This window comes from Meriones unguiculatus, chromosome 10 (genome assembly GCF_030254825.1).
Source record: "Meriones unguiculatus strain TT.TT164.6M chromosome 10, Bangor_MerUng_6.1, whole genome shotgun sequence".
Taxonomy (NCBI): Eukaryota; Metazoa; Chordata; class Mammalia; order Rodentia; family Muridae; genus Meriones; species Meriones unguiculatus.
Genome location: NC_083358.1, coordinates 75,418,204 through 75,445,503, shown reverse-complemented (window position 1 = coordinate 75,445,503; position 27,300 = coordinate 75,418,204). Strand labels below are relative to the sequence as shown.

Genomic DNA, 27,300 nt, shown 5'->3' with positions numbered 1-27,300 from the left:
AAGTGGAATTACAAGGTGAGGAGGGGCAGTGGATATCTAAAAAGGAGTGACAGGAGCCAGTCAGACTGGGGGCGGAGGTGGCTGGCTGCTGACTAGCGAAGCAGGCACCAGGTGGAGGAGGGGAGCTGGAGGGAGGGACTTGGCGAAGGGCAAAGGCAGGCAACACTTAAAAAGGGAGTGACTCTAGATGGTTAACGCCACCAGTGACCCGCAACGCCCAAAGCAGGAGGCTTTAGGAGGGAAAAAAAAAATCTTTAGTGTCCCAGGCTCGGAAGGGAAGCACACAGACCACCATGTGTGAGCTGTACAGCAAGCAGGACACCCTGGCGCTGCGGGGAAAACACATCGGGTAAGCGCCCGAGGGCAGAAAGGGACGGAGGGCAAACAGCTGGAGCCGGGTGGGAGAGATGGAGCGCCACATCCACCGGCTGCCTGTGGGGACCAGCGAGCACCTGGAAGCCCTGCGGCCGGAGGAGATGGCTCCTGAGCTCTGTGTCCCGCAAGAGAGTGTCCGGCCGTGGGAAATGAGCACCGGGAGAGAGATGAGGAGCGTGCCCTCTATGCCCATCAACTCCACAGCTGAACCTCTGGGTTCTGAATCATTTGCATGACGGCTCCGAACAAACTCATCCGGACAACTTTTGTTGAAAGTGAACTTTTTCCCTTTTGTGCCTCCCGGTGAGGCTATCGAGGGTTTAAGGAGCTAGTGGGAAAACTTTATAAACAGCTGTGTAAGAGGCAGGGGTTTTCAGGGACAGTTAAACTTCGTTGCTGTGGTTTCCCAAGCTATGTTCTCAGGTCGATTTTTAAATGCTGTGCGCTCCTCGTGTTTGTTTGGTCCGTGTGGTGTGTTAGTAATAGAACACTGTATATAACAGACTGGCCTGAACTCTGGTCCTATTTAGGAATCATGTTACCTATGTCACTCCTGTCAAATCATATTAATAACATCCTAGGAACAAATAAGAATGAGTGAGTTAATATTTTGTTTGTGTCTGGGTTTTTAAAAGACAGAATAAACGTTGCATGAAAAATGACTGTGCCCTAACCCTGAAGAGCAGCTGCTGTCTACAGTGGGCGCATACAGCCCAAGGGATAAGGGAAAGAACAGCACAGGCAGAAACGCTGAGCAGGTTCTAGTTTGGAAGGTCTGCACATGCACCAGGAAGGTTCTAGAAGGTTGAGGAGACTAAGACCTCTCTCACAGTGGCCCAAATTCCTCCCAGCCACTGACCACCACCTTTACTGACTGGATTGCTTTGGAAACGTAACCTTTGAGGGAAAAGTGGCAATGTTTGTGAAGGGAGCAATGTAGTCTGGATGGACCATCGGGATGAGGGAGAAAGTCTGATAGCCAAAGTGGAGAGTAAAGTCTGGTAGCTAAAGTTGACAGCATGTTTAAAAGTCAAGGAGCCTTCTGTAGCCTGCAGCTGACAGTCAGACCCCAGGGTTGCTGTGTGGCTCTTAACTTGTAGCTACGAACTAACTGTTGAGTTTCAGCCAACAAGAAATTCTCATAATGTGTTGTTTTGGTTTTTTAGCTAAGGCTTAAAAACTACAAACTAGGAAATAGGTATAGCTCTCTGGTGGAATGCTTGTGTAACAAGCCCTGGGAGCCAATCCTTCAAACTGCACAAAAACCTCTATCAGCCTATACCATAAGCCATAAGTCTCTTTAAACTTTGAGGTCACTGACTGCTCTCAATAATCAGAGCGCTTTCTAAATAGTTACATATCACCTTAATAAGTAAGTATTAAATCTCCACAAACCCCTTCGAGCAGTGTCTCTCAACCTTCCTAATGCTGTGACCCTTTAATACAGGTCCTCATGTTGCGGTCACCCCCAACCATAACCTTATTTTCATTGCTACTTCATAACTGTAATTGTACTACTGTTATGAATAATTTGTAAATATCTGATACAGGGTATCTGATATGTGACCTCTGTGAAAGGGTTGTTCAGCCCCAAAGGAGTGGAAACACACAAGTAGAGAACCATTGTTCTAGAAATGTATGAAGAATTTTTTTTTTTAATATATGCAACAACAGCAAAATAAAAGCCTACCTTTAGCCAGGGAGTGGTAGCTCATGCCTTTAATCCCAGTACTCCAGGCAGCAGTAGGCAGATCTCTGTAAATTCGAATCCAGCCTGGTCTACAGAGCAAGTTCTAGGACAGCCAAGGCTACACAGACAAATCCAAGAAATGAAAATACAAAGAAACAAACAAACAAACAAACAAAAATACACATTGTTTTAGTTTTGGGCCTTAAACGTCCATTGAGCCAAGATCAGTAACCTCGGTAATATTTGTGCGTTGCTAAATTTCATGCCATAAATGTTCATGGAAATAACCAAAAATAACAGGAATTTCTTATTTTGCTTACCGAAGAACTCCGTAACCAATGAATTTTGAACTGAATTTAAATATTAGGGTAAGCAGGGAGTGGTGGCACACACCTGTAATCCCAGCCCTCAGGGAGGCAAAGATAGGCTGGTTACTGTGAGTTTGAGGCCAGGTTAGTCTACAAAGTGAGTGTAGGACGTCCTAGCCAAGGCTACACAGAGAAACCCTGTCTTGAAAAACCAAATAGAGAGAGAGAGAGAGAGACTAAGGTAATACAGGACAAGTGCTACACAAAATACATGAAAATCCCTTTTGTAACTAACCTCTAAGTTAGTTATTATTAACTATTAATTTTCTTATAAAGTAATTTGGAGAGAGGAGGAGGGGAAAATACATGAGAGAATAATAATTAAAATATATAGCAGTTTCTGACATATCGGAAACCCCATATCGGTGGTCATTTTTTTTTCCAGTAGAATAAAATTTCCCAAAGGGGAGAAAAATGAGTTTTAAGTAAACTGATTCATGTGACTCTAAACAGAGCTGTGGAACTGTGAAAAGTTTAACATAGCAATGTGAGCAGTGACGTCAACCTTGGATTAAGATGAAGGAATCCAAGCTAATATAAAATGAAAAAATAACGCGGTCACGAGGGCTGTGTTTTCCCTTTCCCTTATGAAATTGTGATTTTCCCCTGACAGTTGCCCTCCATTGGGAAGGAAAAATACGGAGCTGTCTGACCAAACCAAAGTATTTCCTTTGTCTGTTTCTAGGCCCTCGTGCAAAGTTTTCTTTGCTGCGGATCCCATCAAAATAATACGAGCCCAGGGGCAGTACATGTTTGATGAGAAAGGAGAACGGTACTTGGACTGCATCAACAACGTGGCTCACGGTAAGAGCCCCGAGCGCAGCGCGTTGCAGGAAACGACTTGCAGAGCCCAGTTCATCATGACCTCTGTCCCTCTGCCCTTAGGTAGAAGTGGGGAGAAAGGAGCCCAAGCCCTTTTCTTTCGCTTCAGAACTTCCCTCTCCTCCAACGCTCTTAGAATTGTAACTTACTCCTTTCTCTGCTGCGTTTCAGTGGGACACTGCCACCCACAAGTGGTCAAGGCCGCCGCGAAACAGATGGAATTACTAAATACGAATTCTCGCTTCCTCCATGACAACATCGTAGAGTTTGCCAGGCGCCTTTCAGCCACCCTGCCTCAGAAGCTCTCCGTCTGCTACTTTACGAACTCCGGGTATGTGGAAAGATTTAAGGAAATTCTTGAACACTCACTAAGTTGCCTTCATTTAGGAGCAAACCTTTCTGTATCTTCTACTTTATTCCATGACTCTGAGCCTGGTGGGATCCTGCCATCTTATCACACAGTAAAGTGTGTAATGAAAACAGAGAGCTCACATAGTACTTTTTTAATTCGTAAATACAGATTTCAGCAAACAAATGACCCCACTATTCAAGCTGTGGTTTCACAAAAATTCTTGCTGACATGCTTTTCTACAAAAATTGAGCATATTTTCCCAACACAAACACAAGAAAAATCCAAGTGAAGATACATTCCAACTTTTAAATTCCGTGAGCACAAATGGCAATGTATCCATTCATTCTGTGGACAACTATACAGATATTGAAAAGTGTGATTTGCAAATGCATGCCCAAAGATGTGTGAAGCTGAAAGTGTGATGTTATGTTTGGGGAAAGCTGTGTGCTGCTTTCCTATTTTTAAAGTGATGTATGTGTTGAATTTGATATTTAGAAAGCTATAATGTCTGCTCAAATGACTTTCTGTGACTCACTTTTCCACAAGGTATCCTATAATGAGCGCGTCATTGTTTTGTTTTGTTTTGTATAGAACTAAGGAGGTATTTGAGGGTCCTCCCTGTGTCGTTACAAATCATCCTTCTTGCCTTTTAGACATGAAATAGAACATCTAACTTTCATTTCTAGAGAATTCTACTCTACCAAAGAGGGACGAGTTAAAAGCAGCTCTGTCTTTAGAGAATGGATGATCACATACCTATTGCAAAAAAAAAAAAAAAAAAAAATAGTAGTCTCAAAGTCTGTCTAAATCCAGGCTAAGTCTCCAATTAACTGTAAATCTTGCTTAGCCTCTCTGAGGTTGCTGTCATGCCCATAGAAAAGGAGATGGCAATAATTACCTTGCAACATCCCCATGACAATAAATAGGCAAACACATCACAAGGATCCCTAGAGTGATCTATCGCTGTCTCCATTTAAGGAGAGTGGATTTAGACTCTCTGAGCTAGGGAGGAAAACATATGATCTTAATCTTACGGATAACGAAACCAAGAATTGAGTCAATACAAAATGATTTGGAAGCTAGGTTAAAGGGCGGTCATCCCTCCTGAGATAGGGTTAGGTGGGTTTCTTAGTGTGCCTAAAGTTAGTCGTCACTGATGCAGCTGTGTGAACAGGGGAGCACAGCTGTCGTTCTTTTGTTGGTTTGTTTGTTTGTTTGTTTATCTCACTCCCTAACGGCCGTGTCCTGTGTGTTAGAAAGTGACACTGACAGTTTAGGTGGGGCAAGGTGGAGCGGGAAAGAGGGCCTCAATTCTACATCATGCATTTCTGAATACATGTCAACTTACAGTTTCTGTAACTAACCCTGAGCCATTTCAAAAAGAGATTGTCACTTTGTCCCCTCTCCGTGTCATATCTACAGATCTGAAGCCAACGACTTAGCCTTACGCCTGGCACGGCAGTTCCGAGGTCACCAAGACGTGATCACTCTTGACCAGTAAGTCTTAGCACAAGGTTTCTGAGGGAGAAGCCCCTTCAGACTGAAAAGTGTATCAGTCTACACCAAACTCATCTGTTCTAAGACTACAGGCACTTAACAGAAGAGGGTGGACACGTGGAACAGTATTTTGAAATTACACAATAAGATGTCAAGTCTAGCTTAAATCCAGTGGCTAATTCACTCTTTCTAAGCACCTGAACACGGGGGGTGACTTTCCTGGGTGCCTTGACGGCTGCAGCCTATGGGCTTTATGTGAATCCTGGCTGACATCTTACTCAGTAACTCCACTTTGTACCTACTGCTGTCTGTACATAACTCAGTTGTTTCCAACATGTATAACAACATATTTTTAAAATCCAAACATTTGCTTCACAGTTGCAATTATCTACTGTACTAATATTAAATATAGCAATTTTAGCAAATTTAAAACCTTAGTACTTTTTGACTATGAATGGTCACATTCATTGACTCTTACCTCCCAAACATGATTTTATTAATTTTCAACAAGAAATTTACCTTCAAAGTCAGCCATCACCTTCTAGAGCATTTTCTTCTCTCCTCACGCCTCCATCTTTGCTTAGCAGGCTCCTGCCTCCTGCTCTTGTTTTTAGGACATTTTTATGACTATATTGGATCCACCCAAGCACTTCAGAATAATCCCTTTATTGAATGGTCCTAAATTTAATATACCTGAAAAAAAAAATCACCTTTGCTCTGAAACATATTCTTAGGTTCTGAATGTTAGGAAGTAAACATACATAGTTGAGGTGGGGCATTTTCTTTTTAAATTCTCATCCTCCATCACCTACGGACAACTATAATAATGTATTTGCATATATTTTATGGACCTATGGACAACTTAATAATATATTTAATATATTATACATACTTAGATGCTCTTTATCCTATTTGAAATGTTTAACTAGTATGTATTAATTGTATATAATAACTGATTTAATTGACATTTTCATCTACATGCACAACGTTTTCTGATTGTATTTACCACCGTTGTCCTGGCTTTTGTACCTCCCACTTCTGCTAATCCCTTCCTTCCTCCTGACTAACTTTGAATTTACTTTTATGTCATTTTACTTTTTATATCATGTAAAATGTGCATTGTCTTATGTGCATCTGCTTTACCAAAGTTACTGTAGATCTCTTTGTTTTCATATTTCATCCCACACAGAATTCTTGAAATGTGTTCCATTTCTCTAACTCACTTCTGACCAGCAGAAACATAATGTGAGCCATATATGGGATTTTAAATGTTCCATGGTTTAGGGTAGCCAACAAGTTGTCGTCTTAATATTTAGTCAACATGAAATATTTTGACAGATCTTACATTCCTTTTTCTTTTCACTGAGTATCAGAAGTTCCACGTCTGTTTGGACATTATCAGATGAGACTAATAAATGCCCATAGCTCCAAGTGGGGAGTTGCTGCCATATTGGATTACAGGGTTGTTCTCTCTGTACAACATTCCCCCCAGTGACAGGCACTGACTACATCTGTTCTTAGCACAGGCAGAGATCCTTCTGCATAGTCCTCCATAGGACATTCTAAAAATCCCTCAGGGATAAATTCCAGAAACAAGATGGATGGGCAGCAGAGTATACTAAGGTGCTGCTAATTTAACTCAGTGCAGCCAAATTTGTCTCCAGTGTGATTGCTAACACCAGACACAGCACATCAAAGGGCCCCTGCCATAGCCTGACCAAATTTAATACTAGCGAGCTTTCTGCTTTCTTCTAATTGCTGTTAATCTGTTGGGTATAACATATTTTAATTTGCATTGTTTAATTGGCATTGCTGAACGGAGAACCTTCTCACATAAACCTTACGCTTTTGTCATCTCTTAGGGTTGTCTTTGCATATCCTTTACCATTTTTTCAGTTAGAATTCTCATCCTTCTGTTGCTGGTTTGTAGTGTCCTGTACCATCTAGGCCAAAGAACCTCTATTTGGGATCATCTGCGGATGGGCCTTTTAGACTTTTCTCTCCACCGCTGCTGATTACATTTCTGGGCAAGAAATAGAAAGAGGAATATCATCACCCTTTATGTGTTCAGTGAGAGAAAAGAATTTTAATTCTGTAGCTACTCAAGTCATCTCTCAGTCCAAGTTTTTCTTCCAGAACAATTTAGTGTTACTGAATGTCTCCACCCTGGCATCCTTTAGACAGCACCCCAATCAGAAACCCATGTCTATAAAATTGTTTTACAGACTTTTACTACTCAGGCTTGGTGGCACACGCCTGTAGTCCCAGCTGAGGCAGAAGAATCATGGGAGGCCAGGAATTTAAGGCCAGACAGAGCAGTACGTGAGGCCAATTTTTGCAAATTTAGGTTGTTAAGATGGCTCGGCAGGTACTTGCTTGCCAAGCTGGCAGCCTGAGTCTGATGCCCCGGAACCACATGGCAGAAGAAGAGCTCCAGCTCCTGGCAGGTGTGCCATGCTGCCCATGCGCACACGCAGTCAATAAATCGATGTAAGAAATGTTTGAGAACGTAGAAAACTCAACTCCCAGGATTGCAGGAATATATAAAAATGGTCGCATTGAGAGAGTCTGATTTGGCAACATGACTCAAAGAAATAACGTTTGCTTTTCCTACTGTAATAAAAACTGTGGGGACTTTTCAGGTACTTCATTACATGTGTCAGGGGAAATAGACAAATCAAATGCCAGTGCTCTCATGAAAAGACTAGATCTGGTTTTACAGCTCAGTGTGGTACCAGCACTGAATTCTCCCCAGACGACTAATACTGAACGGTATACAACACTGCTTTTTCACATCCTGGAAAAACACCTTTCTCGGAACTATTGGTGTAATTTTTCTTTTTCATTTCAGTGCTTACCATGGTCACCTGTCGTCATTAATTGAGATAAGCCCTTACAAGTTTCAGAAGGGCACGGATGTCAAGAAGGAATTTGTACATGTGGTAAGTATCTCTGAGTCCTATAATCTGAATGGTGGGGCTAGAAGAATGTCTATCATAATCCAGCCCAACCATCAAAGCAGAGTGGAATCATGGGAAAGAAACTAAGATTTAGAGCAGTGATATGAGGTGCTGAGCTCAGAGGGCCACACACTGGGAGCATGTGGCTCAAGGTGAGAACTGTGGAAGGAGAGTTTAGTGGGTAGAGCTGGTAGTTTTTAATAGCTATCATTTCATTCTTGTGCCTACTCATCTTCAGTTGCTTTTCCGATCACTAGTACTAGATCAATACTCAGAGCTCAATGAGCTCCTGTGAGTATGACAAAAGTGATTTACATAAAACATAATTATGTAAATCATGTGAGTTACATCAAATGCAGGAGCCAGGCAAGTTGTTGAAACTATGAAATTCATTTCATATGGTTGTGTTAACTGAGGGTTGTGCTAACTTAGTCCTCACTGCTTTATTGCAAGACTTTAAGCTCTAAAGCACTTGCGTTTCCTAAGTGACATAACTGTGATATAATTAATAGTATGAGATTGTTTTATACATGGTCATTAATGCAGTCTCCACTTGTTATTTTTATATAACGTAATTGTACTTGTCCTTCTGAATTTGCTTTCTGTGTGAATAAGGAGGGAGCTTGATTTAGTGGGGCTGGCATTTCTGAGCTGCAGCTCACAGTTCACAGGTCTTCAGAGCATTCAAAAATGGATGGGAAGATAAAAAGCACTGGGGATATTTGGGCCATCAGGACTACCATCCAACATGCTCTGTGGGGTGGGGAAAAGGGGGATAGATGTTCCCTTGGTTTTCTAAGTGTGGCCAAGAGGCAAATAATGAGAAACTGTATCATCTGATGTGTTAGGCTCCAGCTCCAGATACGTACAGAGGGAAATACAGAGAGGACCATGAAGACCCAGCCACAGCATATGCGGACGAAGTGAAGAAAATCATTGAAGAAGCTCACAGCAATGGAAGAAAGGTTGGCATTGTAGAAAATACTTTCAAAGTCTTTTATGGAAATAGTTACAACAGTTGGAAATCTCTACAGAGAAGAAAACTGATTTAATCTGAAATTCCTTTCTGTTCTTTGCTGATTACATTTTCAATTCTTTTTTTTGTTTGTTTGTTTGTTTCAAAAGTACATTGTCATAGTAAGTTTGTATTTATCTTAGAAATATAATCACTACACCTCTTCAGTGCTGGTTTCTCAGGTACTGCGCAGGGTCTGGCCCAGGTGGTCAGACTCTTGCAACTGTGAGCATCATAGGGGAAGCAAAGAGGCAGAGAGGTTCCAGTGTCAGGACCAGTCAAAGCTCTCAAATCCTTAGGAGAGCTGTGGTGCTGCCCAGAGCTATTGGGCCTCCTGGAAGCACAGAGCTGAGGCTCAGCTTCTCACTAAGCGACGGCAGAAAAACAGCCTTTCGACCTGGGCCTTGATTATCATGAGCAGGAAAGAGGCTCATGTTTTCAGTCTTCACTCTACTGTCCTCAGATTCGCCTCCACCCATCACAGGGTTACTCAGGTGCAGATTAAATGCAACCTGACAACACTCAGCCTTTAAACTGGTTTGTGGCACAGGCGTGACAATACAAATAGTTCATTAAATAAAAACTATTTGCCTTTTCCAGTAAATTACAGTGTTTTTTGCCCTCATGACAGGAGAGCCAGTCTTGTTTCTAGAGTGTCTCTCCCAGGCCCTACCCCTATTTCCACTCCCACTCCAACCCCTGCTTTGCCTCTGTGTCCTCTATAACATGTCTGGGCAGATAAGCCTAAAGCTCAATCTGTTTTAAGATTTTTGAAGCCTCCCTTCTGCAGTTTCAGATGGTAAAATAGTACTTTCAGAAAATATTCTTTACCTTAACAAGATTGTATGGACTCTGTTGCTAATGGATGGTCCAGGTGATTTTTTTTTTAACATTATCAACACTTAACAGTTTGGGGATTGATGCCACCATGTTATCCACACTGAAAGCTGTGAAGAAATAAATATGGGGCAGGCGCTTCTAAATGTCAGTTGTGCTTACAAAGTCATGGAAGATTAGAACAGGAATCCCAGGTCCAGTGGGATTTTATAGCTAGGACACAAAATAACTCTGGGGTGAAGAATTTAACTCAGGTTAAGGCAGCTGCTAAGAAGTCTGGAGCCAGACTTGACTCTCTGGATTGCTTTTCTCATGACTTTCATGAGCTTTCTCTTCTTCCTTCAATGGTTGCCATTTTGAACTTCTTCTCCCATTGTCTCTGGCTTGTTTCCCCTATAGTTTCTGTTGAGATGCCTCCCTTTGAGGAAAGCATGTTCTGATGCCAGACCTAGACGTACAGCAATGTAGCCCTCAGGTGTGGCCACAGCTGCCCACCTACTTCTGTGGGCTGACTCTAGGCTCAAGCATTCTTATTTTATTAACTTGGGAATGGGCATCAAGGTTAAGTCTTTTGAACCTAGTTCAATTTTCAGAGGTTCATATCACCAACGTCAACCCATTGCTTTTACACAACACAACCTGACAAAAAAGATTGCTCGTTAATTATGAAGTCCCCTTCTCGTAACCTCCATTCCCCTTGGTGGCTTTTCTGGCATCCCAGGACTTCATTTAGATTGGTGCTCTTTTGGCACAGACAGCTTTTATTTTTAACCAACAGCCCATTTAGCACTTACCATGGGTCTGTTTCTAGCCATTTTAAACCTACTCTAAGGGCTGAGAAGATGGCTCAGCAGTCAAAAACACAATGCTGCTCTTGCAGTATTGGCTCCCAGCACCGATGTCAGGTGGCTCACAATGATTTATAACTCCAGCTCGAGGGGTCCATGCCTTCACACATGGACACATACGTGCAGAGGGAGGTACACACACACATAAAATTAAAAATAAAGGTAAATCTTCTTTAAAGTGGCATGCTCTTGAGGCTGGAGAAATAGCTTAGCTGTTAAGAGCAGTTGTTTTCACAGTGTTCGCTTCCCAGCACCTACATGTCAGCTGAGAACCATCTGTGAGTCCAGTGGCAGTGGATCCAATGCCCTCTTCCAGCCTCCTTGGGCACTGAATGTACGTGGTGCAGAGACGGGCATGCACACAAAACATGCTGTATGCAAAGTTCTCCTTCTCAGGGGTAGGAGGGGAGGCTACCGTGTACGGATTTTGACCCCATCTTCTCTTGTATAGATTGCTGCCTTTATTGCTGAATCCATGCAGAGTTGTGGTGGACAAATTATTCCTCCAGCAGGCTACTTCCAGAAAGTGGCTGAGTATGTACTTGACTTGGGTATCCTTGGTCAAGCTGAGGGCACTATGACAAGTCTATAAGGTCATACTTCCAGATTAGCTGGTTAAAAATAATAATAATGATGATGATGATAAGAATAAAAAGCTGAAGCTGCTCCTGACTGTCTGCAACCTCAGGACTCTGGGATATGGCCTGATCTTTCCTGTCCAGCCAATAAAGGGTTTAACCCTTTATGGTCCAGCCTCCAGAAATGTACTCCAGCTCCTGCTGGGCATCCTGTCTCTTGTTCCGTCCCTACACCTTGCCAATCAGTAACCATGTAAAGATCAACCCTGGTAAGAGCCACCTGTCCAGCTCTCTTCCCAGGTGAAATGTTACAGTACAATTTACTCTAAGCAACACACACACCTCCAGGCAGCATGGGGTAAATCTCATCTAGAAATCCTATGATTACCCTGTGACAGCTCTACAAGGTTTTGAGTCCTAGAATGTTTTTTAATACAAATGGAGGCTTCAAGTTAACATTTTTTTTTCTGACTTCAGTAGTCTTTTCGGGTAATTCTGGGGACACTCGGTGGTCCGAGGGCATCAGCACAGATCCTTGCTTTTCAGACACGTTCGAAGAGCAGGGGGCGTGTTCATTGCTGACGAAGTTCAAGTGGGCTTTGGCAGAGTTGGGAGGCATTTCTGGAGTTTCCAGATGCACGGAGAAGACTTCGTTCCGGACATCGTCACCATGGGGAAACCTATGGGCAACGGTCACCCAGTATCCTGTGTGGTGACAACCAAAGACATTGCAGAAGCTTTCAGCAGCTCAGGCATGGAGTATTTCAATACTGTAAGTTTTGCTTCACAGATTTAATCCTAAGGGGAAAATAATGCACGTTCTTAGACTTTTTTTTTTCAACACAGTAAAGAAAAGGGGTCTGTGTTAGAGGCAAACCACTCTAATGTTCTTGTCATGCTCTACTCAGTCCAGGCTTTATTCTTCTTATATTTTTCTTCCGTTTTTCCTCTTCCTGTAACAGTCTTGCTAGGTTTTCCTAAACTTTAGTGCTCATTTTATTAGCAGTGTGATCTGCTTTGTTTCCCCAAACATTTAAAAGCATTTAGTTGCTTTGGTACCATGAATGTTAGTCAACTCCTATAAGAGAAACTAGATGTTTGTCTTTAAAAAGCTTTATTTCTTGGCTTTATTCCCCAAGCTAATAAGCTTTGGCCCTAGAAGAGTTCCCATAGTGTGCGCAGCAGCGGCAAGTGTTGCGGACAAAAGCAAGAGTCAAATCTCAATGTATTTTCAGAGAAACTATTGCTTGGCTCTTATCACTTGGGTCTTTAAGGTCAGAAACACTTATTTCCCTTGCTGAACCAACACTTCAGAATCTCACCATATAGTACTTGCTTCTGTTGTTTAGATGAACAAGTAAGTTCCTTATAATCCCTGATAGTAGCTGCACATCCTGGAGAATATAACCAGGAGTGAATTTTCACTCAATCCCAAGAAATAAAGCCATCTGTCTTCTAAGTCTGAAAAGATTTGTATTACAAAAAAAAAAAAAATCATACTTTTTACATATGTGTTAGACATATCTTTGATAACATATACTTTTGTGGGGACTAGTGAAGATATTAAAATATTTTTTGGTCTTCCAGACCTATGTTGAGTGCCAAATTTCTCATGAATGAGCAATACCACTAATTCCATCGTTGTTTTCTCATCTCTGTCTGTAGTATGGAGGAAATCCCGTGTCTTGTGCTGTTGGTTTAGCTGTGCTGGATATAATCGAGAATGAAAACCTTCAAGGAAATGCTGTCAGAGTGGGAGATTATCTCACTGAGTTGCTGAATGAGCAGAAGGCCAAGCATCCTTTGATAGGTGATGTCAGGTGTGTTGACCGAGCATCAGGTACTCATTTGTTTTTCCCCCCGAGCAAAACAGCTCGTATTTCACCTTGCAAACTTGAACCAAAATACGCAAAACACTGAGAAGTAGAGAGAGCAAAGATCACTTTTAGTCCAGGACTCAGGAACTACCCTAGTAACATTTGTCCCGTTTGTAGGTTTTCTTCTGCAGGATCGTTTTAAGTCCAAGAGATAGAAAGAAGGAAAATAAGATGACTCTCAATGACTTGCGGATAATGTGGGAAAATGATATCTCAACAGCGGGTATTTTTCATAGACAGTTATTGAAAACTTGCAGTCATGAATACCCTGATAGATTAAATGGTATCAAGCGTTGTTTGGAGAGCTGGGGAGATTGCTCAGCGGGGAAAGAGTTTTTGTCGAGGGAGCACAAAGACCTGACTTGGTCTTTGGAACCTGCATGAAGCCAGGAGCAGCGGTGCTCACGTGCAGTCACTGCACTGGGCAGATCGCCCCAACCAGCAAGTTTCAGGCCAGGGAGAGGCGCTGGGTGAACATAAGAGGGATGACGCCTGACCAACACCACTGAGGTTGGTCTCTTCCCGCCAGGGGCGCATGTCCACATGTGCCTGTGCACATATGTGTTTCCTACTCACACATACATGCGTGTGACCGCGTTAAAGTACTATTCTCTTATAAAATCAAGTGACGGGGGAGGAATCCTTGATGAAAAAGCCTGTTTCAAACATTTAATGCAACTGGCTTGACATCCTGACTTAGTTAAAAATCAGTAGCGTTTCCACTCAAACGACGTCACACTCAGCTTCCTGTTAAATGTCGTTTGGTGACAGTGCCAGGCACAGAGCGTACATGTGGACTCTCTCCTCTTCCTCAGGGGTGCTGGCCTCTTCATCGGCATTGATTTGGTGAAGGACCAGGAGAAAAGAACACCTGCAACAGCTGAAGCACAGCACATCATCTACAAGTAAGCTCACCTCACCTGTCTTCGCCGCCCTGGCCCCTCGAGCACCTGATTCGCACCCTCTCATCCTCTCTGAAATGGACACCCTAAGACTTTTCCTGGCCTTTTCTGGTGCAGACACATGAGTGTGCTATGTGTTCACAGCCCTTTGTGTGTGCTCATGGCCTTTCATTTCCTGCACTGATTAGGATGAAAGATAAAGGAGTACTTCTCAGCGCCGACGGCCCTCATAGGAATGTGCTAAAAATAAAACCACCCATGTGCTTCACAGAAGAAGACGCCAAGTTCATGGTGGGCCACCTTGATGCCATTTTAACAGGTTGGTCCACAATCTCAAAGATGCCTCTCCCTTTTCTCCCAAGCTCCCCCCATGTCATTCCCTGGCACCCTATTCACCAGGGACATGGAGCACGGGGGGAAAAAATGGATAACTTTCCCTTCTTTTTCAGAGAGCTGCAAAAATAAACTACATGAACTCTTAGTTAAATCAAAATTTTTTATTTATATTCACACAACACCAAACATAAGTTTTTAGTAAATTAGCACATTGCTGTTATTGCTTAGTTGGCAAGGGGTGTTTGTTGTTTGTTTTGCTTTTTAGACAAGGTCTTGCTGTGTAGCCAAGACTTGCCTTACATTCAAGAGCTGCTTCATCCTTGCAAATACTGAGATTACAGATGTATACCATCACACCTATTTCACCCTGCTTGGTTAGTCACCTCTCTGCCCTTTAGACAATAACTAGGGTTTTTAAAAAAACTGTATGTCTATACTGTGCCTCCCACCACTAACTCTACATAATTTCAGCCTTGAGCCATTCAGATAATGTGTCAACCTGCTCTGGGAGTGTACAGCCATGAGCCTAGCTACTGTTCAGGTGACAAAGCATAAGAACAGATTCAATGTCAGCCTGCGCTTCACAGCAAGACCTTGACTCAAACAAAACAAAACCAAGGAGACAAAAGATATCTGAAATGTTTTTTTAATAAAAACTTCAAGATACAGATGAATAGTTTTTGATCATATGCTGAAATATTTCACTTTGGATTTTTTTCCTTTACATTTTCAAGAGCACATCAAATATTAAAGTGGTTTCTTTTCTTTTCTTTTTTCAAGACTAGGTTTCTCTGTGTAGTTTTGACTGTCCTGGACTTATTTTGTAGACTAGGCTGGCCTTCAACTCACAGAGATCCACCCGCGTCTGCCACCCAGAGTGCTGGGATTACAGGCTTGCGCCACCGTGTCAGGTTTATTAATGTATTTATTATCTATTTATGTAACTGACTATGTGAACCAGACACAATTAACACAGGCTTGGTGCCACGAACAAATGTAAACTACAGCTGGGGAGATGGCTCAGCAGTAAAGAGCACCAACCTCTTTTCCAAGGGATCAGGGTTCAATTCCCAGCACCTACACAGTAGCTTATAACCATCTGTAACTCCAGTTCCACCATCACCCTCTGGCCTCTGAGGACACCAGGCATGCACATGGTACAAAGACATACATGCAAGAAAAACACCCACACACATAAATGGTAATAAACAAATTCTGGAAAAATGCAAGTTCACAGTAATATTTGTTAAAGACATTACACGCCGTTTTTTTTCCTAGTCCTTATGAAGGATATTCCTAGACACTATTTTTTTTTAATTATGTTGGTCTAACTTCTCTATATCTTCTTTGATTTAGTTTTAGAAGTCTTGGAATCCAAGAGTGACAGTCTGATCTCTGAGAACCCAGCTTGCAGAACAAAGGTGAGAGGGGGCGACTTAGCATGTAGGGGAAAAGCGTCAAGCATTGGGGATTACATTGTTTTAATGTACAGTGACCTTTAGAACAAAAGCAGCTTGTGCTAAGGTTGGATTATCATCACAATTTTGAGTTTACAATTAAATTTCCAGAGCTGGTAGCATATCATTTGCAAGAAATAAAACCAAATATACATTCTCACTGGTTTATGCTCATAAAAATATAAATAAGAGCAAAGGGTTTCTCTCTGAGTGTAAAGACAGCATTCAAATATGGGAGAGACTAAGAAATGACCTAAGCTTTCTCTTGTTGGCTCAGAAAGCCATCTGCAGTCACTTCTGGTTCCCACAATGCACTTCAGCTCCCACTATGCTCTTCACCATCTATAGAAGCCTTAGCAACATGATTCTCTGAAACATCAAAAATTGTTTCTGAAATGAGCTAACATGGAAGCTTCCACAGCAGCCAGTGGCCTGGGGAATCACTGCAGTGAGTGGCCTAGTTTCTATTCTTGATGCCCTTCCAGCAGAGGGCTTTTCCATTCTCTTCCTGAGCCTCCCATGGTGTGAGAAAGAGCACCCTGGCCTGGAAATAGAAAAGTAAAACCTTGTTGCATAATTCGGTATTTGTTTCTAGCTTAGATGGCAAGGGAACATTCAGTGCCCAGAGCCTGCTGAACACCCAGTGCAGTCAGCAAAGTCCTTTTCAGGGTTTAAAACAAAATAAAACCAAAAACAACAACAATAAAAAAAAGGGGGGGTGTTTGAATAAGAACAAATTATTTCTAACAAGATGCCCTCTGTCTCTTCACACAACACAATCCAGTCATAGGGATCCATTATTATCAAAAGGGCAGGAATAGTTTATCAAATCTGGGTCAGAATCACAGCTACAACAAAATGGAGTCACACAGCACTGACCAGGATCTTGCAAAACCAAGAGTTCACTGCAGGGAATCACCATCCTGACATTGGTTGAGTTGTTACACAGGTATAAAATTTTGCCCCGGAGTCTCAGAGCTCATATTGACATCACGTTTCAAATGCCTGGTGTTTTCTTGGGGGTGGGGTGTCCTATTGGGTCAGAACGAGGTTGGGTGATTAAAAAGGTGGACATCCACGGGAGTTTTGTGACCCTGTCTTTGCAGATGTCTAAGGAAGTTCACATGGACTTACCCAACCATAGCGCCACGGAGTCTAGAGAAAGCCACAGCAGAAAGAGAAATGGTGTATGCTCAGATCAGCATGCGCTGCTCAGCAAACGACTCAAGACATGAAAGATGAATGTTAGACAGCAGAAAAATACCCAGGGATAAAAAGAGCGAGTGGACGCATCTCACCTCTTAGTGATCCTTTAAATTAGAATTATTTCATCTGCCCAACTTGTACATTAAAAGTTAGATTAGTAATATCGTTAAACTATGTCAACATTATTAATTCAACCTCTTGCCTAGTAATTCCTTGCCTGCGATTCTGAGGTTATTTATTCTACCATCACTGAGTTTTCAAATGCAAGAATGAAGCTGTGTGCTTCACTTCTCATGTTGTAATGTTTGAAATTAGAGAAGCAAGTGAAGCCTGTGCCTTAACTTCAGGGAGCTAGCATATTAAAGTATTTTTAATCATAAGAAATATTCTAAAATGGTTAAATATATAAACTTTATTTATGGATTTTAATAAAAGATGATATAAACAAAAAATGATGACTATAAAATGCAGAGAGCGTTGTAGGTTATTGTGGTGAACTCTAAGTCATTCCAAAAGGAAATCACTGAGCGCAAAGGCAAAGGTGAAAGAGTGGGGTTGGGTAGAAGCCTGGTTACTTCCTGCCCTGTGGGATCTGAAAGAGAACGTGTATACACAGAAACACTTGCATGACAATGTCTCTAGAACAGCATCAACAGCCAAAGCCCAGCTTTCAGAGTCAGAAACTTCAGTTCTGGCTACCCACAGGCCATGCCACCTCAACCAAGTTGCTTATCTACCTGGTAAAATGATCTCTTCCCTACCATCTTATCTTCCCAAAGTTCATTATCACCAGCACCCCAAATATACTAAATTACCTTTGTTTGACCTGCATCTCTCCTTTTCCCTTCTAATCGTTATTAAATTCGCCATAAATAAGAAACAGTAACTTTTTCTATGCCTGTTTACTGTTAACTAAGAGAGATTTCTTCATGGGAGCATGAGCCTGTTCTTTGAATGATAGTATTTTATGGCACCTTTGCCTATGTGTTGCACATGCAGTGTGGTGCTGAGGGTCTAGTTTTTTGTTGTTGTTTGGTTGTTTTTGTTTTTTAAAAATGCAAACGGAACAACCATAAGGTCTCTATTCCTAAAGGAATAAACCCACAAGGGTGGAATAAAAGGGGCCTTTGAAGTCAGCTTTCCATAAAGTAGATGATTGGTTTCTTAAAGGAATAGGGTCATATCAGGGGCTCAACACTGGATTCTGCTTCAATCAGCCTGGGTATCAACCAGGGCATTATGAAATTGGCCATGATCAGTAGAAACCTAGGCTTCTGGCCCACATGTTGCCTTCATCACCACCATTGTGTACCCTCTGCTCATGGCTCCATTATTATTTGCTTGCTTGGATGGCCAGTGTTGCCTCTGTTGTAGATGCTTTTGGTAGGCACTAAAAGCATGTACAAAAAATCTTAACATGAAGTATTTACATAATATAGCCATTTATATGCTTGTACCCCATATCTCTCTTGTTCTAGAATGTTCAAATTTCTGGACAACTAGCTAGACCATTTCCAGCTACTTAGGCACTCCCATCATTTCTTCCATGCAAGGTAGATACCCAGGCATGGCACACAGAGATCTGCCTCAGAAAACTTCCACTGCCACTCTTTCAAGACCCCATTGAGAACATCTATAAAACAGCCAACAGCTGGTGTACAGAAATAGTGGGTTTTTGAATCCTCGTGGAGCTTATCCCCTGTCCTCTTGAGCACATGCATCTTTTCAATGTTCCAAGATCCAAGGAGCATCTCTGGCACCTCCAGCTACAGCATCTTAGGGTCATCAGTGCAGTGGATCACAGGATTTCTGCGAGGTACTCAGATGTTAAAAAAAAAAAATGGTTCCATTATACACCTGTGATCCGTTAGATGAAGAGGTAGACACAGAAAAACTCCTGGGGCTCACTGGCTAGCAAGTCTAGCTGAATTGGTGAACTCGAGATTCAGTCAGAGACTCAGGTTTGGTTTTCAGCAACCACGTAAGAGCTCACAACAACCTGTAACTTCAGTTCCAGGAATGCAATGCCTTCTGGCCTCCAAGGGCGTTCCATGCTTGTAGTGCATTTGTATATATGCAAGTATGTACACACACACACATAAAATAAAAATAAACAAATCTTTGACAAAAACTAAGGTGAGGAACAAATGGAAAAGATACTTGGCATCAAATTCTGTCCTACTCTTTCTCTCCTTTGGATTTTTAAGAAGAACATTAATTGCTGCCACCCTGCCCTAGAATGGACATTATCTTTCTTTTCTTTCTTTTTCTTTTTAATGTTGGCTCAGTAAAGGAAGAATGTTTGTAAAGGGAAGGCCTCAGGGGCTCCCCACTGGCCTTCTGCACTATAGACACTTGTATTCCACAAGTCAAGAAAATCATGGTCAACACACACACAAACTGTCAGGTAAGATAAAATTTACTATATAGCCACTTGTACTTCTCTGTAGCAAGGCCTTACATTATAAAGTCAACCAATTTTTCACTATAATGTGCTCTGCATGCTATTACTCTTTGAAATTTTTAAAGCATGATATATGGCCCAGTTTATGCTCTGTTTTATTTTTTTAATGCTACATAAATTTTAAAAATATGTAAATTCTGAGCTACTCTAAATAAAACATAGAAGCCAAGTTTTATAAACAAGTTTGTAGTTTGTCAGGTTTATAGTGAAGGTTTTGATCATGTTTAAATCTTGTTTTTCTATTGAAAAATATTTGCTTGTTCTATCAATTATTGAGCTGTGAATAAAATATTCCCACAATACATGTGAGTTTCCTATTTCTTTATAAGTGTATCAGTGTCTAATTTCCATAAATCAAAGTACATTATAAAGTGTATGAAAATCTACGATGATAAAAATATTCCTGAGAGGGCCGGAGAGATGGCTCAGTGGATAAGAGCACTGTCTGCTTCCCCAGAGGTCCTGAGTTCAATTCCCAGCAATCACATGGTGGCTCACAACCATCTATACTGAAATCTGATGTCCTCTTCAGATAGAACACTGATACATAAAATAAATAAATAAAATATTAAAAAAAATATTCCTGAGAAAGCCTTTGTCAATCTTATTTCTAATCTTCTGTTCCATAATTTTTGGATGTTCCTCTTGTAAACACATAGAGCTATTATTCAGTCTGAAAGTCTTTGCCTTCTCATTAGAGCACTTATTGTACCTCTGATGTATAGTTTTAAATATATATTTTTCTATTAATGATCCTTTCTTCCTTTCTTCATTCTTGCTTTCTTTAAAATATATTTGAGTAGTGCTTTGTTATGCCATACACTCACTCCAAACACACAAACTTACAAGTCACATGCATCTTCTCTTCTTTTAGGAGCTTCCCTGCAAATTACAAGACCCTTTTTCTGGTCAGTGCAAAAAGTTCAGAATACTTTTGTTTCCTTTGCCGTATCCCATTTAGAATATCATAGTTGTATATAGCTGTATCTGACAGTTATTTTATATAATCAGTGTTAAATTATGACTACATATATTATAATTGCTTTTATGTTTGTTTCCATTACTCTTCATTTCTTCTTTCCATCTGGAATTACTTTCGTTTTATCTTGAAGAATGTCCTTTCTTCACTGTAGGTCACTGCCCAAGTTCTTACTGGACAGATGGGTAAGCTGGAGACTTGTAGACATTAAAAGGCTGACTGTAGTGTCCCATGTCCTCAGAAGCAAGGCAAGGACTGGTGCCTAGTGACTGTGACTTCTGGCCAGTGCCTTTTCTTCTATAACCTTTAAAAATGTCAGAATCATCAGAGAATGAGCAATTGACATGGGTCATCAAAACTATTAATGAAATAGCATAATATTATAATACTTGGATTTTAACCACCAAAAAGCAAAACATCAGTGACACTAAAATATTAATTTTAAAAAATGAGATAAAATAGTAAAAAACACATAACAATTCCCTTAAATAACGTTGACCTGAACATATAAAGCATGGTCCCCAACTTCTGACTTAAGCATCCTTGTTTCTTTTTCTGTCAACAGGATTATCATCTATGACCTGAAATAAATAGCTACTCAAGTAGAAATTCAGAATTCATTTTTCATACTTAGGAGAAAAGAAAATAGCAATAACTGCATAGGTTTGTAGCAGAAAGCAAGAATGGATTATAAACATCTGTAGTTCTTTAATCCTGCGGGACCTCTTATATGCCTCACCCAAATGTGCTTTCAGTATGGTAGAAACTTTTCAAAGAAGATAGAGATTTGAAGGGTAAAAGTAACTCATGTTTTCATTCAAGAACATGAACATGATAATTTGCTTTTTTTTTTCATGGTCCCTCAAATAGTATTCTGTTCTGTTACTGAGATTCTTAACCTAGTATTTCTTAAAATATCCAAAATTTCTTCTCTTTTTCACACTGCTTGAGCCACTGTCTTACTCAAGTTCTCTTTAAAAAGAATTTCTGCCCAATAGTGGTGGCACAGGGAAGTTAGAGGCAGGCAGATGTCTTGTGAGTTCAAGCTCAGCCTAGTCTACTGAGTGAGTTATAGGACAGCCAGGGCCACACAACCAAACCATAACAACAACCAATAATAATTAGAATTGTTATTATAATAATTATTATGAAAAACCAAACAACAACAGTAATAATTTCCTGTTTTAAAAACAAAATCCCAATCATTTGATTTTACCAATGAAGACTCAGTAGCCATATACAGACATGAAAATTTGCTAGCTCAGAAAGACAATGAAAGCACTCAGTTGACACTCCAGAAGGAAAAATTTCATTTTCCTTCTGCATGCCCTCTTAGAAACACTTCAAACTGAACATCCCTCCTTTCTACTTCCTGTGTTTCTCTCCTTCGGACTTCCTCTCATTCTCTGGTTTTTAGGGGGTTTTTTTGTTTTGTTTTCCTCATGTTCATTTCCTATCAACTGGTTGCTTCCCTCTTGACTTAAGGTTAACTTTATTCAATCGTGTTTACAGAAAGTCCTTAGATTAAAGGTGGTGCAGCCAAGACTACACAGAGAAACCCCGTCTCAAAAAACAAAACAAAATAAATCAAAACAAACAAAAAAATAAATAAAGGTGTGTGCTAGGTCTGAGCCACAACACAACCGTTTGTTTATTTACAATAAACAGAAAATTTTTGGATTAAAGGTGTGTGCTAGGGCTGAGCCACAACACAAGAAATAGGCTTGTCCAGCTCATAATCCCTGGCTTTACAATGGGATCAAATATCCTAAACAATTTCCAAACCTAATACTGTTATTCTACTAAAGGAATATAACGATAAAATTACTCCTACACCCATGTATAGATCAATGCCTTGCTTAACCCACATCAGAGAAGTTTCTTGTGGTGGAAGGGAATTAATACAGAGACTCACAACTGAACAATATACAGAGAGTGTTGGAGCACTCAGTCCTAAATGTCTTCACCAAATCACTACCCTGAAGGCTCAGGGATCTATGGAGAAGAGGAGGCAGAAAGACTATAAAAGCGAGTGGTGGTGGATAACTCTAAGGAAACAAGGTCTTCCAGATACAGGAGCCACTGATGCACATATGAGCTCATAAAGATTGTGGCAGCATGTACAAGACCTGCACAGTTTCAAGCCAGAAAGTTCACTGAGGAGGGAAATAGACACAGGATCCCATCCCTAACCAAGAAGCTATCTGCAATTGATAACCACTAGAAAAGGGGACATCAGTTTCTTCCTGCAGAGTGTCATTGGTATTAATCACAATATCACTGTCTAGGGCAGGCCCATGCCCAGGAGTAGCTGACCAAACACAAAATGAACTTAGTGGTACTTGAGGCCCTTTTGTTTCATTTTGCTTTGTTTTGGATTTTTCCCCCTTATTGATCTCTTGCTAGTTTATTTTGATTTTCATATTTGTTGGGAGGGGATATGGTTGTTTGTTTTTGTTTATTGTATTTATTTCCTGTATGGGAGGGAGAGAGAGAAAAATATAGAAAGTTGTATGGTAAGGAATGTGAGGAGGATCTGAGGGGAGTTGGGAGGGGGAAAAACATGAACAAAATATAAGTAAAATAATTTTAATTAAAAATATTTTTAAAGAATTTTCACCATATGGACTGCTTTTCTAGACACAAGAGTTTTTCGGTGTTCCAAACCAGTAATTTGGGCACTCTTAACTCTTATCATTGCCCAGTAGATTCATGAACATAGTAATTACAGGGTTGAAGGATATATGTGGACTAAGCATTATGGATTTTTACTCACTAAAGTCAACACTGCTATAGCTAGCAATGTTAAGAGTTTAATGCTAAGCCCCTGTCTGACATAGTTCCCAGAGTGCTAGACAGATCCCTAGTAGTGGGTTGATTTAGTAGGTTCACTCCTCCAATTGAAGCAAGAGTAGTATTTTGTTTTATTTAAGGAGACAGTTACTCTAGCTATGACCTTTCTTTCCCTGCCTGCAAATCTTCCACTATAACTATCATTCATAGATACCACTGGCATGGCCTCTCTGTACTATTTATAGCTAAGGAGTTACTTGGTCACAGCAAGTGACCTGTCTTCCCTTGTTCCCCATCACTCAGAAATACCAGCTTGAAAGTACAATGAAAGGGACTTTTGAAGATTCCCTTGTAGTGTCAGCTAGAGGACAACAACTTTCAAAGCAGAGGAAATACCTTCTAGGACTTAGAGTATGACCTAACTCAGTAACCAGTATATGGTGTCTTGATTCCTCCTCTATGATTCATGGAGGTGGGTATCAAGAGGTCAAAGTACAATGGCTCTTCTCACTATTAACCCCAGTGATCAACTAGAAAACATCTGTATTCTATCACTACAACTTTGGGCTCTGCTAATACAGAAGTCTCGGTCCCCAGGTAATAAATAGCATTCCTACTGTGGGGAAGGCAGGGCACAACAATGGTTCCATTGAACGGAAAGTTGGGATTGCTAAGTAGCCACCTAAGGACTTCTGTCACTGAATTAACAGGGAAAATTTTGTTGATTCAATGGCTAAAGAATTAATTTATTTTCTTGATATCCCCACATCCCTCCCTTTCAGAACGAGAACGTTTACTTCATGCTAACACACATCAGTAGGATGTAACTAACTGATTTTATTTGACAAGTTGCTCATAGCTAAGGTATTGATCAAAGCTCAGAAGAGATTTTTGGGTCTGTGTTTTTAAACAGTGCTAGCTAGAACTGTTAAGAATTTTGGGAGTTTTAGAGATGAGCTAAATGTGTTTTGCTATATGGGTAGATGTGTGAGCTAAATGTGTTTTGCTATATGGGTAGATGTGAGGTGTTAGGGCCCAGGTATGGAATTTTAAAATTTAAAGTGATATATTTGAGTGTTTAATCTTTATTTTCAGCTTGAATGTGTCTAGAATCACCTAGGAGACACATCAATAAGTATGTCTAGAAGGGTATTTCTAGAGAAATTTAACTGTGGAAAAGATATACCCTGAGTATGGGCAAAAATGAGTTCTCAAAGGGAATTAAAATGTAGAGGCAGGAAAGAGCCAACTGAATTCCAGCATTCATCTCCTTGTATGTCCTGTGACCAGCTGCCTCACAATACACTGCCATGACTTTACCAGCATGCCAGACTGTGTCACCTTAAACCATAAGCCAAAAAATTTATTTTTTTCTGTAAGTAGCTTTTGTTGAATATTTTTTGGTTTCAGTTACTGTAAAAGCAACTAACACATTAGGTGTCTGAACCAACAAGATTCTTACTCAGCATTTCAAAAGTAAAGAGAAAAGAGGAGAAAAACCTAACTAGAAACAAGGACTTACCTCTAGCCACTAACAGTGTATCGCCCTACCACAAGGGTAGACCAGTACACCAGTGGGATAGGATAAAGAGCTCAGCAGTAGATTCATATTCATGTCAGTAATTGGATCTGTGAGAAATAAAAAATTATTGGTTGAGGGGAGATGGTATTTATTTATTTTTTACAGAAGCTATAGTAAAAACAAATGTTCTTTACATCTGAATTCCTGAGTATCTCTTAGGTTTACTTTTGACATTCAAGTATCTGGATCCTTAACCATCACCCTGTATAACTTGCTTGATATTTTTATAAATGCCAGGTTAAAGACATAGAAAAAGAGGATTGTTTGTGTGTCAAAGGAAGCTGCCAGGAAAGGATAGTGGTTTGGTTGCCCAGTTTTTTTTGTAGCAGAGTAAACCTTAGAATTATGAGCCATTGGGAAAGTTACTCTTTTTTGTATATTTAGTCTATATTACTTCCAAGAATGTATGTTTACCCTTAGGAAATAGATATGATTGTGTGTGAATATGTGCTTATTTTCTAGTGTGCATCGACTGCTCACTTAAACGAATAAACACACATTTCTGCAAAAGTCAGTCTGGAGTTTTGAAAAAGACTAGACTTGGGCAGACCAACAACCTCCTTCAGGAATTATGCCAAAACGCTTTGCACACCAACCCACACTCAAGTAAATGCCTCAAGGTTGGGCCTATTTCCTCCCCTCCCCCATACCAAATGCAAAGATACAAACCAACTATAAAGGATGGGTAAGAAATGGACATTTGGATTTAAAGCATGAAGCTACTTCTACCTTTGTCTTTCTAAATTAGATAAACCCAACAATTTCAGGATTTTCTTGCGAAAATTACTTCCCAAACACTGATCTTTTTTTTTTTTTTCATTTATCCAGGTTTATTGAAGTGTAAATTATATAGAAGAAAACCTACTCTCTTTGGGGTTTGACAGTTATATATATATATATAAATTTGGGAAGCAACCCAAACCTTTTCATGCTGGTCTGTTGTCCCTACATGTTTGATTCCAATAAGTATGTCAGGAGAATTATAAGTCAGAAAGATCCAAGGGTAAAGTAAAGAGTCCTTTGCCTACTCTAGTAGTACCTGCGTGTTGGCTCGGGCTGCCAAAATACCACAGGCTGGGAGCCCAATTACCAACAGTTAATTGGCTCACAGTTCTGAGTTGCTAGAAGTTTAAGATCAGTATGTGCCAGAAAGATCTGCTTCCGGTGGAGGACCTCTCCTCTGCCCTGTGCTCATTCAAACAGTGTCAGCAAGCTCTGCTACGAGGGTACTGATCTCTTCATAGGGGCCCCACATTCCTGATGCTATCTAGACCCACCTATCTCCTAGAGTTCTCACAAATACTGTAACTTTAGAAACTGGGGCTCTATATAAAATCAGATGTGGACTCCTGTCATGACAGGAGTCTACTGAGTGCATCTGAAAGACTCTAACTAGCAGTGTTTTCAAAGCAAAGACTCATGACCAAACCTTTGGCAGAGTACAGGGAATCATAAGAAAGAAGGGGAGTTAGTCTGATGGGGAAAGGATAGGAGCTCCACAAGGACCAAATATATCTGGGCACAGGGTCTTTTCTGAGACTGACATTCAACCAAGGACCATGTATGGATATAACCTAGAACCTCCACTCAGATGTAGCCTGTGGTAGCTCAGTAACCAATTGGTTTCCCAAAGTGAGGGGAACAGGGACTATTTCTAACAGGAACTCAATGACTGGCTCTTTGGTCTCCCCACCCCCGAAGGGAGGAGCAGTCCTGTTAGGCCACAGAGGAGGGCTTTGCAGCCAGTCCTGAAGATACCTGATAAAATAGGATCAGATGAATGGGGAGGAGGTCCCCCCTATCAGTGGACTTGTAAAGGGGCATGGTGGAGATGAGGGAGGGAGGGAGGGAGGGACTGGGAGAGAATGAGGGATCGGGACACGGCTGGGATACAGAGTTAATAAAATGTAACTGATAAAAAAAAATCAGATGTGATGCTTAATTCAGTCCATTATGTTCACAAAATGTATTTCTGCCTCAAACCTTCAGACCTCTGCATAGGCTATGAAGGGTTGAGGCAGTGGATCCTCCCCCCCCCCACCCCCATTAGCACAGAAGCATTCAGGAGCTTCTCCTCATAATTGTTCCTCACAGGAGCCATTCTCTGGCAATTCGAAGCTGGGTGTTCTTTTTCATCCTGTTCAGGCCAAAGGAAGCCACTGGAGAGTCCAAGTTTTTCTTCAGTCCCATCCTTCATGAGCCAAAAGTCAAAGTTCTATCCTTTAGGGAGGTCAGGCCATCCCAGCATTTCAAGTTCACAGTCTGCCTGATAACTCAAGGCTAATTTAATCTCTACATTCTAACCAATGAGGTCCTGCCAAAGCTAATTTGAAAGGAAGGTCAGGTTAATGAATTTTCTCTG

At 40.9% G+C, this 27,300-nt stretch overlaps 1 protein-coding gene and 1 long non-coding RNA gene across 2 annotated transcripts in view; one reads left to right on the top strand and one right to left on the bottom strand.

Moving 5' to 3' along the window:
* The first annotated feature begins 187 nt into the window (after positions 1-187).
* Positions 188-19,886, top strand: Etnppl (ethanolamine-phosphate phospho-lyase). Its single transcript, XM_021645143.2, has 13 exons — positions 188-349; positions 3,119-3,237; positions 3,427-3,586; positions 5,030-5,104; positions 7,956-8,046; positions 8,913-9,029; positions 11,216-11,298; positions 11,889-12,114; positions 13,008-13,162; positions 14,035-14,124; positions 14,310-14,440; positions 15,814-15,878; positions 17,021-19,886. Exons 1-13 carry the CDS (start codon positions 294-296, stop codon positions 17,147-17,149), a joined length of 1,497 nt encoding a protein of 498 aa, XP_021500818.1. The 5' UTR covers positions 188-293; the 3' UTR covers positions 17,150-19,886.
* Positions 19,561-27,300, bottom strand: part of LOC132656898 (uncharacterized) — a 24,153-nt gene continuing 16,413 nt past the window's right edge. The window contains exons 2-3 of the long non-coding RNA XR_009594690.1: positions 24,879-24,985; positions 19,561-20,867 (exon numbers count right to left, since the gene is read on the bottom strand). This is a non-coding gene — a long non-coding RNA (uncharacterized LOC132656898). The remainder of the gene's footprint in view (positions 20,868-24,878; positions 24,986-27,300) is intronic.